The 13,479-nt window shown below is 50.5% G+C and overlaps 1 protein-coding gene across 7 annotated transcripts in view; it reads right to left on the bottom strand.

Annotated features, from left to right (window-relative positions):
• Positions 1-2,098: 2,098 nt before the first annotated feature.
• ENTPD6 (ectonucleoside triphosphate diphosphohydrolase 6) overlaps positions 2,099-13,479 on the bottom strand; it is a 35,359-nt gene continuing 23,978 nt past the window's right edge. For 4 of the 7 annotated variants that reach the window (XM_016219070.2, XM_087819150.1, XM_087819151.1 and 1 more), the window contains exons 6-14: positions 13,028-13,102; positions 11,986-12,074; positions 11,325-11,404; positions 10,632-10,696; positions 8,426-8,527; positions 6,352-6,492; positions 4,463-4,519; positions 3,186-3,298; positions 2,099-3,051 (exon numbers count right to left, since the gene is read on the bottom strand). In XM_016219070.2, coding sequence (XP_016074556.1) covers positions 2,953-3,051; positions 3,186-3,298; positions 4,463-4,519; positions 6,352-6,492; positions 8,426-8,527; positions 10,632-10,696; positions 11,325-11,404; positions 11,986-12,074; positions 13,028-13,102 — 821 coding nt within the window. In that variant the 3' untranslated portion in view covers positions 2,099-2,952. The remainder of the gene's footprint in view (positions 3,052-3,185; positions 3,299-4,462; positions 4,520-6,351; positions 6,493-8,425; positions 8,528-10,631; positions 10,697-11,324; positions 11,405-11,985; positions 12,075-13,027; positions 13,103-13,479) is intronic. The other 3 variants (XM_016219074.2, XM_016219073.2, XM_016219075.2) reach the window with 3 other exon arrangements.

Raw genomic sequence — 13,479 nt, forward strand, 5'->3', positions numbered from 1 at the left:
ACTTAATGATACACCCCTATGAAAATAGAGAGGATGCTGAACTATGCTATCAGAGAGCCTATATTTCATTTTAGGGGTAAAAATCATTTTAATTCCATTATTTTCCATTGATCTACTCCTCTCCATCATCACTCAATTTAAGCTGCGGTTTAACATAGATTTTTAAATTCCTTATTAAAATATGCTTCTAAGAAGCTCCCTAAGACAAAACAAATGTCCTACCCTTTGATCCAGCAGTGAGGATGGCCCATGCACATGGATGTAGTGCTGGAAGCAACAACGATGCTATGCGATCCTGTCGTCCGGACACGGGAATGCCACCAGCCACTGCAGGATGAGGCAGCTCACTGCGCACTGACAGGGGTGGGTGCTCTAAGTGGGAACAGAAAGGTTTGGGACACATGGACCAAAGACAGTGTGTGGGGTGTGCAAGGAAGCTCAGAGCACACAGACACATGTCCTCTGCAAGGTGGGACACGTGGGACGGAACAATACCCTCACCGTATCCCCAATTTGCATCTTTTACAACGTGTTAAGATGTGCATATGTAGTTATTCTTAAAAACAAGAACTACTTTATAAACACAAAAGACAGAGTGACATTATTTGCCTATTTTGCTGCACTCAAAAATATTCCATGACTTATTTGGCAATCCTTTGGGAAAGTTCGTTGTTTACATTTTTTCAGATGTGAGATCACTAACCTATAAATGGACCAAGTCAATTTTCACTTTACCTTCATGTATCTTGAATTCCTTGCCTCTATAGTTCTTTAATTCAAATTGTTAGCTACTGTGGAAGGAAGGGGCTACGGAGATGCTCCCAAGGCAGCGGTGGTGAGGAGCAGGGAGAAGTCATTTCCGTGTCCTTGTCAAGTGAAAGCCTCCAAAGATTCAGTCCGAATGTGGCTTCTCACTTGATGGAAGCCTCTCTTCTGCTTTGTCTTCTATTTGTGTCCCACACAGAGCTCCAGACCTTTGCCCCAGGGGTTACATTCTGGGGAAACCACTGGGCAGAGGAGAGCAGGCTCTTTTTGTCAGTGGTTTGTGTCCTGGTGGTCCCCCTCCAGCCTTCTGGAGTTGGGGTGCAATGATCACCCCATTCAGACCAGGTGAGGAATCTCAGAAAAGGGTGGAAGCCTCGCTACCCAAGTGTCCTGCAGGCACAGTGCTCCTCAGGCAGCCAAGGCTTACATTTGGATACCTCTCCTGTCTCTGCGCACTGGGAATTTAAGGTTCTGAGAGGTGAGGAGCAAAATTATCATTATATTTTTCTGCAGAGGCCTCTTCTCTCTCCAGAGGCCTCTACCACGTGGGATTATTCAGCAGTCATGCCTGCTCTGGTCCTGCTGCAGCCTTGGAAAGGGCGGAGGCCAGACCCTGTGCTTCCTTCCATCAGGTCCCGAGAGGTGTAGAGACTGTGAGCTCCTAGCAATCAGGGTGAGGAGTCTGCCCCATCTTTGCCTGACATTTGACTCCTTTCCAACTGACCCACATTAAATCCAGGTCCTCACTGAACACACTACAACCTGGAGTTCAGTACTCACTCGAGACTAGACTTACCAGGCACATGCTGCAGGTAACAGTCCCAGAGATGGGGAGTTCTGCTCTGACAGACCCCAGGAAGGTGAGGGGCTCCCTGCCAGACCCTAGAACAGCCTGGGCCTCCCCAGGGAGATGGGGATGCCAGGAGGGCCCAGTGGGGGCCTCTGTGTGTCCTGCTGTGGTCTCCTCACAAGATATACTGACAGCACTTAATTGTGCCACCACCTCTTACCCCACTTGGGCAGTATTTTGTTTAAACTTTAGTAAACAGGGATTTCAGGTCCTTCCTGCCAGTGTTGGGTGGATGAATGTCACTGATCTGACAAGAGTCACAGAGGAGCAGTAACTTTGGTAACTGGTAAACCTTTATTTTGAGTGGAACACACGAGGTTCGGCTTACCCTGTGTACTGTACATTCACCAGAAAATGACTGTGAACCTGCGACCACACTGTGTGCAGCACACAGCCCGTATCTCCCCTTGATAGAGCTCGCAGTGCAGACACGGAAGGCTGAATCAGTGTCCTGTGGAGCTCGAGGGGGAAAAGCCACATGAGGGCAGTTCTGGAGACTGCTCTGCTGGCTGACCAGGGAGCACGTGTCTCCTGACACTGCCTGACTGCACACGGTTCACAGCAGTGAAGTATTCACTGGGGCTCAGAACGCAGTGGCCACACAAGCACTGAGTGCTGAGCGACAGAGACACCACTCACACAGCACAACCATAAATATTTTACAGCAGCTCACGCTCACACTCAGCCTTTTTTGAGGGCCATGGAGAGGTATTTCCCTCAGCCCCTCCTCCTATTCATAGTGTCAACTCCATGGTTAACCCTGAGCCACCCAAAGACTGAGGAAACAGGCCTCTGTATGACTTCACGTACCCACACTCAAGGAGGAACAAACATATTCAAGTCCAGAGTTCACAGCGCCCCACCCAACCCACTGTCCCAGAGGTTCACGATGGTTCTCGCGAAGCTCGCCCTGAGAGCAGCCAGGACAGCCTGCAGAGCCTCCTCGCAAATTCAGGGAGAGGTGGAGGTCTGCCTTGGGGAACTGAGGGAGACAGGGGCAGGGGCACAAAACAAGACTGCAGTAATAGGGATGAATGTCACAGCTTTCCAACCCTACAGATGGGTCAGTGGGGACAGTGGGACTACATCATCCTGGCCTTGGCATGTGCCCTTTCCCTAGCTGGTTCACTGACCACCTGGAGCTGAGGCAGGTAGGAGGAGGTGTTGGGCTTGGGCTGAGTTCCAGTCCTCTGCCCTTCCAGGGGCGGGTCCGCAAGGCTGCAGGGAGGAGGGGTCTCAGCTGAGCTTGGCCCCCTTCCAACACATCAAGGGTTTCCAAAGGATCTTTTCCTGCAGAGATGGAGCCACTACTTGGAGGACAGTGGGCAGCTCAGCTGCTACGAGGCCGTCCTTTTCTGTCCATTCAGGGAGTCGATGTAATGAAATATGGCCCCCAGAGCCCAGCTGGTCTCAACATTGTTGATTTTCCGAGTCAGCTGGAGAAGACAAAGGGAGGGGCAGAGGGGACCATGCACACAGGTGAAATGATGGCCTGGGTGGGAGGCAGGAGGCAGTGTTCTGGCCCCTCAGGCCATGAAGGGCACAGGGGCACCCAGAGGTGAGTCCTTACCTTCAGCACTTTGTTTCCCGGGAAGCCAAACTCTTGGAGCAGCAAGCTGATGTAGGTGAGATCCATGCACATGAAGGGGTTGCTCTGTGGTTGGGTCTCCGCCGTCCGGCACACTGGGGATGAGAAAGCCGGTTCCCAGTCAGGTTCCTGGTGGTTCACTACCTGGGGGTGCAGGTAGGTGTGCACAGACCTAACCCCACCCACTCCAGGTATCCACTCTGCACCAGGCTCTGTGCTGGCCCCAGGTCCTCACTGCTGATCTAAATAAGCCAACAGCTCAGAGCAGGACAGTGACTCGCCAGGAACACACCAAAAAGCAGGACCTTGAGGCAGCCAATCTCCATGAGGCTGGACCTCCTATCTCAGTGTCATGGGTGAAGGCCACATCTCTGCACCCATGACACTGGACACTCTCCTAGATGCACACCTGGCTTTCTGAGGAATGAAAACACCAACAAAGCTGGCTCAGAACAATCTCCTCTTATTCTCAAGGGTGATGGACAAACCTGCCAACAGCTGCCCCGGAATTCTGCCAGGTACCTTTTCCTATTGAAGTCATGGACACCCAGTGTCCACAAGACAAACCCAGAAGTGACAAGAAAGCTTAGAAGCCATTTGGGGGGTGAGGAAGAAGGACTTTCTATGGAGAAACATACAAAGATCAACTCTTTTGACATGCAATTGGGAATGGCAACCAAAGAGCAGAAAATCTACAGCAAGCCTTCACTTCATACCCTGTTCGGCTGGGGTGAGAGAGATGATGAAGAGAGAGGGGTGGCTCAGGGCTGCAGGGCCAGCCACCTGATACCCCAGAGCAAAAGCTCTTCACCCCTCATGTGCCAAACTCTGCTGTTCTGGGGTCCTTGGCTTCTTCAGGTCCTGGTGACAATTTTTAATTTACTGGGACACTCTCAGGGGAAATCACTCTTAGGGTTTACCTGAATCACTGGAAGGCATCAGGAAAAGTAAAATCAAGGGAGTTCATTCCTCACAATAAGGGCTTTTTATGGCCCCCTTCCCTACCACCTGTGGCCACACAGGACGGGATGTGGTGAATCGTTGGTCTGAGCCCAGCATGGTGACCCCAAGTATACTCTCAACTCTATACTCTCACACCTCTGAACACTCATCTGGCAGACAGAATCAAGAACCAAATCCAGGAATTCTGGTGGCACTGCTTATGTCACAAGCATTGCAGCATATCTGTCATGGCTGGGACAGTGTCCCTGCCTCAAGCTCCAGCCCTTCTCACCTGGGGAACTGCAGTAGGCACTCACCATACTTGGCTGCAATCTCAAAGTCTCCGACAACTAGGCTGCCTCCCTTCTCCGCATCTGTAGGATAAGACCAAGTGTCCAGTTTGTACCAGCACTACAGGAATCTCGATGCCACTGAGGCCCCGAGGCTGTCACCTGGGGAACCCAGAGGGCAGGCGCAGGGCTGTGCTTAAGAGCTGACTGCCAGCCTGGCTGTGAGCAGGGCAGCCCCATGGTTTCTGAGGTGCCTGACGCAGCTTGGCCAGTGGGCAAGTGTTTCACACAGGACCACATGGGGGTGGCCAGCACACAGGGATCTTACAGTGGCTGCCAGAGGAAGCTCACCAGGATCCCAGGACCCCAATTTTTAACTTTAATTTTAAGTTAAGAAAAGTAAACTGGAATGTTTCCCAAAGCTATGGCCCTGAGCTCAGCAATGGTACTCTGGCATATTTCCTGAGTGTGGAAAAAAAATTATGTAAAAAAAAAAAAAGTGAGGAGCAGGTTGTTAGGTCTTAGAACAAATACGCAGAGCCTCTATGGGGCTTTCCAGGAGGGTACAGCCCCAGGCCTCTGTACCATTCCCGGGAAGAGGCATGAGGGGTTATGTCCCCAAACTCTCAAGGACAGCAACTGGTTTATTCAATGCCCTGCAAAACCTCCATGTTAAATACAGGGTCCCCAGGTGTCCCGCACATTGATGTCTGGTATGAGGCTGCTACTCAATGTGTTGAAAGGAAATCTCCTGACTTCTTGGATGTTTGCTAAGTCAGCAAATATCATTAAGGGTGGATCCTGAGGGGTTCTCTCAGAACCACATGTGGCCATAAGAATGAGAAGAGCTTTCCTGAACATCCAGCAACTCCTGAGGTCACCTGGGAAGGTGTCGGAACCCTAGGAAAAGGACAGCCTTCGGTCAGGGTGAAGGGTCCCAGCTTGACAGGGGGATGCTGGGGAGGCGCCCCTAGCAGGTTGCCAGGGCTGTGGTGGACCCTAGGCATTGCATCGTCCCCAGCTGGCAGCGGTTAGGAAGTGCGCATTGGTGTGCTCTTGCTCCAGCTACATGGAGCCCGCAGGGTCCCCAAAGGCCCAGCAGCCACAGGGTTGGCTGTAGAGGGCAGCCCAGGGACCACCGTTCTATGCCAGAGAGAAGGACCTGGGTCTGAGAGAAGGGTGAGAGAGAGAATCACCCCACCCCCCAATTGGCTGCCTTCCACACGGGGGCTGACAGTAGGCAGCTTAGTGAGTGTGGAGACACGGGTGGAGGTCTCAGGACCCTGGGAGCCAGAACCTGACATCATTGGTTTCTTCTGGGCAGCTTTTAATTTACATTAATGCTCTTATCTTTATCACAGGCAATGCATCCTGAATTTCTCAATTATTTCATTAACAAAATTTCTGCTCACTACCCAATGAAGTGACTTCAAACCCCCATGAGTTTCCACCCTCAGTCTCACCAGCCTTGGCAAACTCCAAATGTCACCTCCTGTCCTGACTGCACTCTGGGGTGTGGAGTAGTCAGAGACACTAAAAGTTCCTGAGGGTGACCAGTGGAATGACTGACCTCTCCCCACCCCAGCCCAGGTGCCAGCTGGGGACAGATGGCTGCTCTCACAAATGGCTCCATCAGCCAGAGACTCAGAAACCAAGGCAGGAGGGTGTGGGTCTGAGTTACACAGGTGAGTTAGTCCTGCCTCAGAGCAGAAGACTAAATCAACAGCAAGTGACTGGCTCAAAGAACTGATTTGTTTATTTAAAAGGGGCTTATTACCTCTTATTTGATGACAAGACACCTACCTTCCTGAGTCAGTCCACTTCTCTTACCCTGGGGTGATTGACAGCACAGCTACTCTCTGACAGAGTCCTGCCCAGGGGCCCACACCCGAGTTCCTGGCCCAGCCCACCCTTACCTATGAGGCCAACATTCGCTGCAAGGTCATAATAGTAGGAAAAAGCATAAAAATCCACATCCTTCACTTCTTCTGTTCTGTGTACTTTATTTTGAAGAACTTCTGACACTCGGTTGGCACACAGCTGGTAGAGGTTCGCTGCTGGGCAAAGCAAAAGCAGGGCCAGGAGTCAGTGGGCTCTGAGTACCCAAGTCACAGTCCCTGAGGCCCTTTCCCAGTGACTTGAGACCCTGACCAGGAGGGTGAGGTGGGAACAGAAGCCTGCTGAGACCCCACCCCAAGCAGGGTGATCACTAGCACCATACATGTCAACAGCACCTCTCAGGAGCCACAGCACTGATCAAGGGAGAAACCCTGAGAATGAAGGTGGCTGGAGAGCATGGCCCCTGACACTGAAAGACACCAGCCTCTAGCTGGGCCCCATGTAGCCATCTTCACACAGCCCAATAGGCTCAAGTTTGCATTGTTTACCCTACATTCGTCCTCTATCAGCCTGTGCTGAGTTCTGAACATGCAGCATCTTACTCTATCTCATCACCGCCTTGGGGGTGAGGCCTGCACTCTCCTTATGTCAAACAAGAGGAAACTGGGGCCTAATAGGCAGCTTGGCAAGCTCACAGGGCTGGCGATTAACTCCTTACTTGGAAAGAGAACACAGGCCCCAGAGTTAAGGAATTAAATGTCCTACAGCCCATGCCTGGACCAATTTCCCATCTTCCCTTCCCAAATCTGTTCCACCATCCAAGGGAAGCTCCTTCATTTCTCCCCGAGGCTCACAGACCCACCCCCTGCCCTTCAGACCTGACCAGCCACACTACCTCCTCCCTGTTCCTTAAATACAGCAGCTGCCCCAGGGCCTCTGCACATGCTTCTCCCTTGGCTTGAGATCTGTGAGGCTCACTCCCAATCTCTTCAAATCTGCTCTCAAATATTCCCTGGTTGTCTTATCTAAAACTGCAATCTCTCCTTCGGCACCCCCTCTCCTCTTATTTTTCTTCAAAGCACTTTCTCATGTGTTTTGCTATTTGACTCCCTCCCCACTCCGCCTAGGCACAGGTTTTGTCTGCACTGTACACGGCTGTTGTGTGCCCAGCAGCTACAGCAGGGCCTAACAAATGGCATGTGCACAAGTGGCTGAGTCACTCTGACCTGCATGGTCACTGGATGATAAGAAATATATTTGGTCTTTGTTCCTGGTTTCTGATACAGACCTCCTACATCCCTTGTAAGATCCTGAGTGATGGGGTGAAGAGGGGCATCTTCTGCTATTCATAATAAGCCCCCTTCAAGCAGACCTAAGTTTATGCTAATCAGGTGACCCTTGGTAGGTCCCCAGATGGCTACAGGGTGGGGGATGACTGTCAGAGGCAGTCATGATAGGAGGGTTGGAACACCCCAACCCCAACATCCGGAGAGGGCTGAGGGACGAGAAACTGAATTAATCACCAACGGCCAATGAGCTAATCAACTGTTTGGAGAACTGGTTGGTGTAGAAAACCCACACATTTGGTGTCAGAAGAATAGAAACAACTGTCACCAAAGGCAGACAAACCTCAGCCTGGGAACAATATTTCAGTGTTTCTTTTAGATGATGCTAACAGTGCACAAGGCAAAAAGACCATGTGGGGGTAGAGGGGCCAGGCTGGCGAGATCCTGTCACAGGGCTTCAGGGGACTCTGCAGCCCGGAGCAGCCGCCCATCCTGATGGAGGAAAGGAGAAGCCATTTCTCCCTGTGTTCAGAAATGGGCTTGCTGACTCTCTTAGAGTCTTGGGATGTTCAGGTCCTTTCTCACTGGGGCTTGTTGGGAAATCTGGCCTGTTGGAAGAAAGCATTTAGCAACAGCAAGGAAGCCTTGGGCAGAGACCTCGCGGGAGCTGGAGGATCCCAGTGGGCTGGCCAGGGCCTCCCTGAGTCCTGTTGAGGCTCAAAGAGTGTGTCCACTTCAAGGACAAGTGCAAGCTTGTCTGTGAGGGAGGTCCGGTGAGTCTCCCTGCTTCTCAGAGGTCACTGGAAGGGACAGGCTGCCGCTGCGAACCCTTACAAGCCACCAGTGAAGGGTAAAGCCGCAGTACCTGCCTTCTGCCCTGAAAGTCTGTACGTTATTTCAGCATGTTCCCACTCTCCTCTGAAACTGGGCGACAAACAGGGGCTGGCCAGCTCCTCCCCATTCTCCACTGAAATAAAAAGATAAAAAAGAAAAGCACATTGTCACTGTAAGACTAGGGCATTACACGGAGCTGAGAGACGTGACTCCACTGAGGGGAGGCCTACAGGACAGAGAATATTTTAGGCTCGCACTAAAGGCACGGAGGGCTACAGGTGAGACCTGACTCATGGAAGTGCTCCAGGTCAGCCGCGGGAGGCAAAGCCTCTATCAGAGAGGCTGCAGCAGCCTCTCTGCCCTGGAGACATGGCCACGTGCAGCTCATTCACCGAGGGGCTTCAGGGTCCCAGGCAACAGGCTTGCTGCTGTTCTGTGAATTGTCTGTCACAAGGACCCTAAGAGAAGGGGAGCAGTTGTTACCCAATTTTATAGATGACTGACGCAGGGCCAGGATGATGCTACCAGGTGCTACCAAACCAGTCTGTGCTGCTCCACAAAAGCTGAGGCCCCATAATTAGCAAGGGAAATGTGGTGGTTGGCTTCCAAGGCTGGCCCCACAATGCCACCCCTTGAGGATGCGCATGCTGGACTCCCACAGAGAAGTGGGTCCCTGCCCTGGATTTTGGCCTGGACCTGCTTTCACCAACAGAAGGTGCAGGACACAACGTCCTATGACTCAGGCAGTCTTCTTTCCTAAATACCACCTAAAATACCTAAATACCACCCTAAATACCACCTAAATACCATCCTAAATACCACCACATGGGACTCCAGGGACTCCAGTAGAGGTGTTACCCAGCTGAAGCCTATGAAATCATGAGATACAATAACAAAATTACTTCGGTTTGCAACCACTGTTTGGTGGGTGATCTGTGAAGTACACCCCTCTTGGTGGGTGTTACGGCCCTGACATGTCCTAGTCAGGTACTTGTGCGGCCTGTCAAGACTAGTGGTCTCCCAGCTGCTCTACCAAGAGGAGGGTGAAGGAGCTGATGGGACTGATGCCAGCCGTGGATGGGCAAACTGGTGCTTACCTTCTTCTCATTGGCTAAATAGTGTTTTCTGGCCCCAGAGTGAAGGTAACAGGTGTTTCTGAGATGTGGACATATTTTTGGTTTGCAATAAAGGGGATATCATTATGAGGTTAAACATCAGAACTTGAAAGAAATGAAGGAAAATTGGATGTACCAAAAGAACAATTTTCAGTTCAACATTCCCATTGTATCAGAACAACTAGGCCCTTGAACGAAGTGGGTAGAAATGCTCGGCTGGGCTTGGGCAAGAGAGAGGGGCACAAAGAGGCAGGGCCAAGGTAAGGGGGTATGGCTGGAGAACACAACTGGGCTCGCACGCACAAGCCTACCAGAGGCATGAGTCAGGCCTTGGGGGCTCTAGCCGATGTCATCAGGATAGCCAGGGAGCTGCCAGCCTCAGAGCCGTGTCCTCCCATTCCCAAGTTGGGGCACAGTGACCCCTAAGATCCTCTCTAAGAATTTAAGTGCACTGCTGGCCAATGACAGGCTTCTCCTCAACCAGACCCATCAGGAGGGTGCAGGAAAGCTGGGAGTAATTGTGACTTTAATAACTTGACCAGACACCCACTTCATCTCTAGTCCAACACCAGGTCTGGAGGAAGAGCCAAGCCCATGTTTTATGACGAAGGAAGAGAAGACAGAGGGAAATTCTCAAGGCTAGAATCACTGTGAATGACAGAGCAAGTTCCCCAGTCCCATGGCAACACCTGAATCACACCTCCTTGTGGCCCCTCCCATACTGTCTTGAAGAGTAAGGTTCTCCCTTCAAATCCTTAAAACAAGCAGCCTCCAAATATAAGTGACGACTGTTATTTGGGATCCTAAAATCCCCCAGCTCAGTATTTTAGAGATAACTTTACTAGTATTTCTTTCTTTTAAAAAATAACTTGGAATGTACACAGGTAAAACACATTAGCCTGTGTCCCCATCTGAGTGCCACTGACAAGGTCTGGGGCACATCCTCCACACAGGTCCCTTCTGGGCTCCCCAAGTCCTACTGGCAGGGAGGGCAGACCAGGAAGGCAGGGCAGGGTCAGCGAGTTGCTGTGACAGTGGAGACATGGGGAGAAGGGGCACCTCTCCCGAAGGACTCCTTGTGCCTGCTGAGCAAGCAGGGCTCTCACACTGCGTTCCACTCACCAGGTTTCCCCTCTGTACCGCCCAGAATCGCCAGCCGAGCGGACATCAATCCGAGCCCCAGGTAGCTGTGGAAAGAAAATCCTGGGTGAGGGGCTGGCCTGCCATCCTCAACTCTGATTCCAATACATTCACCTGGCCTGGATCCAAAGCAAGTGGGAAACGGAGGAAACTCTGGCAAAGCAGCAGGCTTTTCTGCTTCTAGGAGTCTCCCTTTGTGGAGTTCAGAGCATTCAGCTAATGATTCAACAAATGAAGGCCTATTACTTAACAGGAGCTTGTTTCGGAGCTGTGGACACTGGTGAATGCAACAGACAACCCTGATCTCTTATGGTGCATGTGTGCTTTAAAGAAAGAATCTACTGAAGGTGCCATGTGGCAAACAGATGGTCCAGGAAATTCCCACACAATCCATGGGCTTTTCCCCACTTCTTCAAAAACTTCCTCCAAAGAAGAACAGAATGAGAACAAAAGAAGAAATGTTACTTTATGTAGGAAAACTGAAAAATGGAGGGAGAGCAGTAGTAGGATGAGCCCCAGGGAGGAGGAAAAAGAGGCTCCACAGAAGGGGGTGCCTGGGGCCTAGCGTGTCTGAGACCACCATGGGCAGCAGGAGGCCAGGGGGAGGCCAAGCAGCGCTAGCTGAGCTATGTGACTGGATGGTCAACCTCTCCACCCTCACTCCCGAAGACAAACCTGTAGGAATAGAGCTTGTAGGTCCTATTAAAAATCTGCAGTGATGTCAGGTAGCCGGGCGGGGAGGTCTGAAGGGTGTCCTGGGGAAGAACATGAGGGTTACTCCCTTTCCTGCTGGCCATTCTAGAAAACGGTCCCCAACTCCCTAACTCATTTCAAAGAACAAGGACATTCACAGATGTATTAAATTAAAATAGCATTTTATTAAACTAAACTAAAGCTTTTCATTGGAGCAAGAATGAAAAATAAAACATCCAAAATGAAAAACTACGTTTTCCTTCTCATGAATAACATTTACCTATTCTGACAACTATGGCCCAACCAAGACAACTGTGAGTAAATTTCATAAGTGCTCTTCTGCTGAAAACTAAAAATAATTACAACAAATGGTGGACGAGGAGGGTGCTGCCAGGGAGGGAAGGAGAGGGCCCACTTCACATTCTCTCGCCCAAAGGGCTCCGGGTAGTATCTACTTTATCACCCCACTGAAGACCAAATTTCTTTTTTCCCCCAGGCAGAGTTAAAATCATACTAAGCAGCATTAACTGAATGGATCTGGCCCTCAGGAGAGGAACTGAGGGCATGGGCCCAGAGCCACCAGGTCTACGGCCGCCCCACGGGAGGTAGCCTCGAGGGTGGGGCCCCAGCAGGGGCTGGTTACCTCAACTCTTGGAAGGAAGGTGATCTGAGTGGACCCTCCGCCCAAATCCAGCATGCCCACACTGTTGCTTCCTGAGGATTTCAAACTGCCTGGAGCACAGGGAGTAAAAACCAGCCCAGCACTGTCAGGTTAGTAAACAGATTAGTACAGTAGACAAAGTAAGGAGAGGTTAGAAGCCAGGCCCTTCAGTGGAAACAAAAACAAGATTGAGAAGTAGCTGCAGCTATTTGAAACTCTCCACATAAAGATGCACTGTGTGTTTAAATAGAGACATGAACAACAGCTCCACTGGCTGTGGCTTTAATTTGAACAACGGGAGGACAGCACAGACCTGTGGCGGAGATGCTGGGCCTGCCATATCTACTGCTCACTGCTCAGACACGCTGACTTCTCTGATATTCCTACATGCCCCAGGCATGCCTTCCCCCACCTCAGCTCTTGAGGCTATCTCCTGATCTGTCACTTAACATGGTTCTCCATTCCCCAGGGCCCTAACATGGTTCTCCATTCCCCAGGGCCCAGGAAATTTCTTTTTTATATATGTGTCAGCCACACTGGTCTTGTCCATCATTACATTAAACGAACAAAAATCCACAGGCACTGAGTTAATATAAGAAAAGTAACTCCTTGCTGCCTGTTTCTAAAAACAGATGTTTCTGCCCCTTGTTCTACCTACTATAGAGGAGTTCAGTTATAAGGTGATTAGCATTCACATCATATTTAATATTCGAAGTGACTAGTTTTATTTCTGACTTCTCTCGGAAATGAGAGGACAGGGCCCCTGGTGGATGCTGCTGCAGGGTAAGGGTGGAGCTGTGCTGGTGGATCCACCCCAGGACTGCAGAGAAGCGCCCCTTCCCTTATATCTGTGAACTCAATGCTTGCCCTGACAAGCCAGGCGGACACCCTCACCCATTCCAACAACCTACTTTGGGCCAGCACACTGAGATATCCTGAGGGCATATTTTAAAGAATAGAAATGAGGCCCTTGCTCTCAAGAATAGGGTCTGAACTGTTTGCTTTCATGATAAAGTGAATGTACCTGTTAGGAAGTTGATGGTGATCCAGGCTGAAATACCTACAAAAGAGTGATGAAACAGCATTTGAATCAGTCGTGCTGTAAACAACATACAAGATGTAGATCACGCCTTTAAGGTTCAGGAGTGCAAACCGACCACTTCCTCACTACTCTCAGCCTTCAGATCGGCTATAGAGAGACGATTCTTCATAACATCCCCAGTGGCCTCTGGGAGACAGTTTTAGAAGATACCATACTAAGAAATAGAATACTCTGCCAAATGTCACATCTCTCACTCCTATTCTTTATCAACTTCCTCTTTTCAGAAGAGGTTGCAAGAGAGCCAAACATTCCCTTTCCCTCCCCCAAACAAACAAACTCTTAAGGTCGTATTTAAAATCAGGGTGGTGAGGAACCTTAGTAAGTGTGTTTTAGGATTAAAAATGCAACAGCAACATTCAAAGCATAGTAGTAAT

The sequence above is a fragment of the Miniopterus natalensis genome, chromosome 7 (genome assembly GCF_054644295.1).
Source record: "Miniopterus natalensis isolate mMinNat1 chromosome 7, mMinNat1.hap1, whole genome shotgun sequence".
Taxonomy (NCBI): Eukaryota; Metazoa; Chordata; class Mammalia; order Chiroptera; family Miniopteridae; genus Miniopterus; species Miniopterus natalensis.